General features: G+C 37.7%; 1 protein-coding gene across 2 annotated transcripts; it reads left to right on the top strand.

The window, feature by feature from the left end:
* The first annotated feature begins 1,677 nt into the window (after positions 1-1,677).
* On the top strand, positions 1,678-5,395 carry LOC133802325 (uncharacterized). 2 transcript variants are annotated; one of them, XM_062240619.1, is made up of 5 exons: positions 1,678-2,104; positions 2,452-3,375; positions 3,686-3,898; positions 4,245-4,440; positions 4,953-5,395. In XM_062240619.1, exons 1-5 carry the CDS (start codon positions 1,982-1,984, stop codon positions 5,135-5,137), a joined length of 1,641 nt encoding a protein of 546 aa, XP_062096603.1. In that variant the 5' UTR covers positions 1,678-1,981; the 3' UTR covers positions 5,138-5,395. The 2 variants fall into 2 exon arrangements, with proteins under 2 accessions (XP_062096603.1, XP_062096604.1); XM_062240620.1 differs by having other exon boundaries at positions 1,681-2,104; positions 3,686-3,886.
* Positions 5,396-6,172: the final 777 nt, after the last annotated feature.

Here is a 6,172-nt window from a genome sequence, read left to right as displayed (position 1 = left end):
CGGCGAAGGCCGAGAAGGGCAAGGGCTGGGAATGACGAAGGTAGAGAACGGCAAGGGCCGGGAACGGCGAAGGCTGAGAATGGCAAGGCCGAGTACGGCAAGGGCCTGGGAACAACGTTAAGCACGCGGAGTGCAAGTTGCTAGGGCGAGACCCCTATTGGATACCTGAGATATCCTCACGGTGTAGACCGTGAACCTAGGGCCTGGTAAAGCGTCTAGGACGACATGGCCGTTATGTGTTTAGCCTGTTGGCGGTTTTGTTATATGTTGATTGATAGTTATGCGTATGTTGATTGCTTATGTGGGGTTTTCTTGCTGGGTTTCGGCTCACGGGTGCTCTATGGTGCAGGTAAGGGCAAGGGAAATGTTGATCAACCATGAGTACGGAGAGCGTGAAGCGGCGTGTACATATTTGGCCTGCCTGACTGCCACTACCAGGGGTATTTTTTTGGGAGATGTTTTGTGTTAAACCTAATTTTGTCGTTTAGTCGACTTTGATCGTATTTTGAGTTGTAAATATTTCTAAACAGTATTTTGGGATCCCAAATGTATACTGTTTTATAATTTTAATGAATGGTTGCATTTTCAAATTATATGATTTTTATTACAGTTTAGCTACACTTTTAACCTAAAACCTCGATTAGCGAATTAATTACACGATTAAAACTCACTTAGTAACGACTCTAAGGAAGTAAGGCGTTACATATGGTCCTGGTTCATTTACCAAGGCAGACGCCAGTTAGTGATGACAAATCGAAGGATATATCCTGGTAGCGAGTTGAAATGTGAGGATGGACCCGGAAACTCCATCTGGTTCCCACATGGTGGGATCCGTCCCTTGAACTTGAACGTCCACCATAATGATCTACATCTCGAAGGATGGAGATTGTGTGCACTCATGAAGTTGGTCTGGGGCTTCATCTCAAGTCTGGGTTCTCGTTATACTTGGGTTATTTGCCAGTTATTGGATTTATGATGGGTCTGGGCCTTCAGGCCTTTGGTTGCTTAGTGTTTGTTGGGGCCTGGTTGGGCCCGGGCCTCTCCTGAGAGTTCATGAAGCCCATTTGACAATGTCACGTGTTCTTGGTGGAAAATATGGACAACATCGAGAATGCCCAATACAAAAATAAGAATAATCTTATTACCCATGATTTTTCTTCTCCAAAATCTCTCAAAGTGGATGTTGCCTTTGATATTGAGATCTTTACAGCCACAATGGAGATGACTTTCAACGATTTGAGAACGAAATATGGTTGTGATTGTGGTATTCTAGTGCAAACCGTGAGTTTGAGTGAGGGAGACACTAGGTTTCATGAGAGAGATATAGAGAAGAGAGAGAAAGAGAAGAGAGGTGATACAAAGATAATGGGAGGAGTATTTTCAGAAGTTGGGGGACCAATAGCATCAAATTGAAAAATGAATAGTAGTTGATATTGTTTATAATTAGATACACCGTTAAGCATGGAAAGTGAAATTTCCATTAACATTTTCCCTAAATAAAAATAAATAAATAAGCATTTTTAAAATCTTGGAAAAGTAATTAAAAACAAAATGAATTTACTCTTTGTTAGTGACTTCAGTTAAAATGAATTTAAAATTTTAAAATGTCTTTCTCCAAATTAATTTCAAAATATAGGACAATAAGCGAAAATAAAAATGAACTTAAAATTTTTCTTTTTTGCTGAAAATATAATGAGTTTAATAAGAGGAAGAAGGTGCGTGCAAAGGTAGCTAGCAATAGAAGAAGAAGAGAGACTCCACCCGCTCTAACACGCAAATTATAGCCTATAAATAATTGCTTTTACCTCATCTACATTTGATTTCATTTTTTATAAATTATTATTATTTGCTTAAATCTATTTCGATTTTTCCGAATTTCATTTGATAGATTTATGCTAATTTTGATTTCCATGCCGAGAAAGGTTATTGCTGTAGATTTTGGTAGCTTTCTGTAGCGAAATTCTATCAGAGTTTTTAGTCAATGGACGGGGATGGTTATCCCAATTCCAAGATTGACGCCAGAGAAACTCGGGCCCTGGCTTCTAGGTTTTCCCATCTCTCGGTGGGCGAGGAAACCCTCAACCAGAATCATGATTCTCTGCTGGTAATCTTTCCTCTTATCCATTTTCTTCAATAGGGTTTACTTTCATTTATACTATCGTTTGTTTATTTGTCTACCTTATCGGGTAATATGGGGATTATTTTCCCGAGAATGTTTGAATTTGATATTATTTGTCGTCTGATTTTGTATGAAGATCTGAATTTTCCTTATTAGTAGGAACAAATAGTTTTTTTTCCTTCTTCTTTTCTTGGGTTTGGAAGAAAAATCTAGTTAGGAAGGAAAGTTCTGGAAAACATTTAATGTGTGTTAATATATTAGGATTATAAATCATTATGCAGTTTTCTTTCATAGATGGTGTCGTGTTGATTACTAGCTTTTTAAATTGACAGAATCACGGGGGGCATGAAAATTGTAATGAACAAGGGAAAAATGATAAGGCGGCAGCTAGTGGATTTAATAAGAGAATAATGAATGAAGCAAGGCCAAGGGAGTACGGTTCAGATTTGTACCGAGGCTTCATAGAGGAGAATGATGTTAGGCGGGAGTCTGAAACTTTACGTGGAGAGCAGAGGAAATGCTTTTACTATGATGCTCCGCTTTCTGAAGATACTGGAGTTTGGATACCTGTTTCTGTTCCTCCTATGTTGGAAACTGAGCGTGAAGAGTGGGATAGAGGTTTCCACTTTCATGGGGGTTACTTCCCTGAAGGTGACATAGGGTGGAGCCATTTCATTGAAGAAGATAAAGAGATGACTATGTGGGATGTCATGGTAGAAATGTTACTTGCTGCCCGTGGCAAAGTGAACTCTTTTGCTTCTGGTGATATTAGTACATGTAAATTTTCATGGATATCAAATCATGTACTTGAGCAGGCTTGGCAAGAAATGGCTCAAACTCTCACAGAAGATGTTACCAATGTGAGGGAGATCCTTGAGACAGACCCACCAAAATGGTTGGCTGATAGTGCTGCATCTGCTTGTATGTTATGTGGTGTGCGGTTTCATCCGATCATGTGCTCTAGGCATCATTGCCGGTTTTGTGGAGGAATATTTTGTGGCGATTGCTCCAAGGGAAGGAGCTTGATGCCTGCAAAATTTCGCACTGCAGATCCTCAGCGTGTTTGTGATGTTTGTTTTGTGCGGCTTCAGTCTGTCCAGCCTTACTTAATGGACCAAGTAAGTCATGCTGCTCAGCTTCCAACAAATGATCTCACAGACCTTAGTACTCTAAGATCATGGCTCAATGTTCCTTGGGGACAATCTATGGAATATGAGGTATATAAGGCAGTTAATACAATCCAAGCATATAACACGGTATGGGCTCAACTTTGAATTTCTTCTTTGTATTGCTGGTGTCTAAAATTTTATGGAAGTCAAATGGAAAAACTTGCAGTGTTATCTTAAGAATGCTGTTCTGAAAAGTTTTGGCTCCAGTGTAACTTTGGTTAAGGATTATTTCGACCTTTTTTAAATAATTGCAGTAGTTATCACCTGTCTGACTAGTAAATGCTAAGCCTTTAGGATTTTTCAACGATATGGTTAGTTTAAATTCTGATATTAACACATGTTTTAGTCATTAGTCGTGCTTATCTATGAAACCTTTTTTGCGAAACATTGTTTTCAGGTGTCTTCCTTGATGCCGGATAAGTCAATTCCAGATGCCATTCTACGACAAGCAAAAGGCCTTGCAATAATTACTGCTGTAAAAGTTGGAGTTATGTTTACCTATAATATAGGAACAGGAATTGTGGTTGCACGAAGAGAAGATGGCTCATGGTCTCCACCATCAGCTGTTTCTACATGTGGTGTTGGTTGGGGAGCTCAGGTGAAGAACTCAGTATGTAATGATATTGTCCACAATATACATATATATATATATATATATTGTCCACCAGGGTTTTGATTCCCATTATTAAATCTTTGTTTGGATCTTGGATTTTAGGAGGTGGTTGGATTCAAACAAAAAAATTGTGAAGTCTATTTTTTTTAAAATTAAACTTAAATGTAGTATTATTTTATAAAGTTCAGAACAATTATAAATATATTCAGAAAATTCTCTTATAAACTTTTAGAAAAATATTTTTCTCTTATCTTTTTTCTCACATAATTTTTTCTTGGTAAAATTCAAGATCTAAACAAAGTCTAATTGTTCAGATATCTTTCCTGACATTTTTGGTTTTCAGGCTGGAGGAGAATTGACTGACTTTATTATAGTTCTGAGAACAAGTGATGCAGTAAAGACATTTAGTGGTAATGTGCATCTATCAGTAGGAGCTGGCGTAAGTGCAGCTGTTGGTGTTGTTGGCAGAGCGGTTGAAGCTGATATTCGAGCTGGAGACGGTGGCTATGCTACTTGTTATACTTATAGCTGTAGTAAAGGTACGTTTCCTGACGAAGCTATGTGACAATTGCTCTAATTTAAATCAAATTTGCAAGTTTTAAAAACATAATGGCTCAACTTATGAATATCCTTTACCAGCTTCCCCCATCTCATTATATTATTATTATATAAGAAAAACAGTATGTAGTTGCCCATTTGTTAAATAGTCCAGCTGGGTTTGACCTCACACCTAATCACTTAAACTAGACCCAAGTGGCCTGGGGCTTCCCATCTCATTATGGGACATCATTTTAGCAAAGACACATCATTTCTTTAAATTTGGTCTGAGGAGTGGTAGCTTGCTAGTTAAAATCGTTTTTCTTACCTCTGTTTTGTGGTTAATTTTATGGTGCTTATTTGAGACCTCTGTGCGCTATGGCCACAGAGTAATAATCGTCATGAGCAGAATATCTAAGACCGTTCCTTCCAGAACATTTTCTATTTTAGTTTACTTGCATCAAAATATACATCGAAATACATCTACATCCTGTTCTCTGTTGAATTTTTGCAGGGGCATTTGTTGGTTGTTCACTTGAAGGGAGTATTGTGACAACCCGAGTACAAGTAAACTCTAAATTCTATGGCAGCCAGTCTTTAACTGCAGCAGATGTTCTTCTTGGGTCTTTACCTAGGCCACCAGCTGCTGCCGTCCTATACCGTGCTCTTGGAGACTTGTATGAGAAGATCGAATGTTGAGATGTCCAACTAGCTTGATTGGACATTGGGCAAAAACTTTCAAGAACAGTTTCCCTTAAACTGCTTATAACTTGTTCATATTCATTCTTCAAAGCAATTAAGTTGTACAGGTCTTGCTGCCATTCTTTGCTCTTATTGACGCAGAGCATGTAAAGGAATAGAAGTTTTCATCATTAAGGCAATGTAAATAAATTTAAGCACTTTCTATGTAGTCTCATCTTGGATGGCCCATTTTAAATAATATCTTATATTGGAGAATTTTTATGCTGCCAACCTTTTATTTATTTATTTTGATGAAAATTATAATTTATTGACTAAGCATCCTCAATGAGAGACTTAATACAAGGGTGGCCATACCACGCACAAAATGATTCTCTTCAGTTTAAGTTAGTTTTGCTAATGAATGGGCACCATATTAGCTATTCTAGGACAGTGTTCTTAAGTATGCTCATAGATTTCATTACACATCGGAATAATATCCTTAACTATGCCTAAAGAGGAGTAGAACAGACTCTTCCTTAATTGCCTTCATCACATTGGGGCAGTCAGTTTCTACTTTAGCCAAGACTACTATAAAGTCTCAAACTGAAGAGAACTACACAAGCTTCAGTAACCAGAGGTTGATAAGCGGCCAAATAGCAGAGATTAGAACATGGTTACTTTAAATTCTGAGTACCATCTCTAGATCCACCTTAGAGGACATATTAATCGCAGCAAACACATTAACCTCAAGCAATCTAGGAGGCGGAGCAGCCCAACGAACTGGGCTTAGAAGGCTGTCATTGCATTAGCAAGATCAAGAGTTCTCGAGTGGCCATTAGTAGAGGAAAAAATTACACAGCACCATAAATTTCAAAATATTTTTAAAATTACGGAGTTTTACCAAAATTACAAAAATACGGATAATAGTCTGTAATGGTTATGTTACTGCTTGTTACAGTTTTTTATTTAGTCTGTAAATGTTGTTTACAAAATTGTAACATATTGTTACGAAATTGTAAACTTTGGTTACAAAAAAACTGTATTGTTACATAT

The sequence above is a fragment of the Humulus lupulus genome, chromosome 9 (genome assembly GCF_963169125.1).
Source record: "Humulus lupulus chromosome 9, drHumLupu1.1, whole genome shotgun sequence".
Taxonomy (NCBI): domain Eukaryota; kingdom Viridiplantae; phylum Streptophyta; class Magnoliopsida; order Rosales; family Cannabaceae; genus Humulus; species Humulus lupulus.
Note: the sequence above shows the minus strand (reverse complement) of the source record. Positions and strands in the feature narration are given on the sequence as shown.

Excerpts from the sequence above, each read along its gene's own strand:
- LOC133802325 (XM_062240619.1), top strand. The coding sequence starts at position 1,982 with ATGGACGGGGATGGTTATCCCAATTCCAAGATTGACGCCAGAGAAACT. Across the intron at positions 2,105-2,451 it reads AGAATCATGATTCTCTGCTG|AATCACGGGGGGCATGAAAA; the intron begins GTAATCTTTCCT and ends TTAAATTGACAG. Across the intron at positions 3,376-3,685 it reads CAATCCAAGCATATAACACG|GTGTCTTCCTTGATGCCGGA; the intron begins GTATGGGCTCAA and ends CATTGTTTTCAG.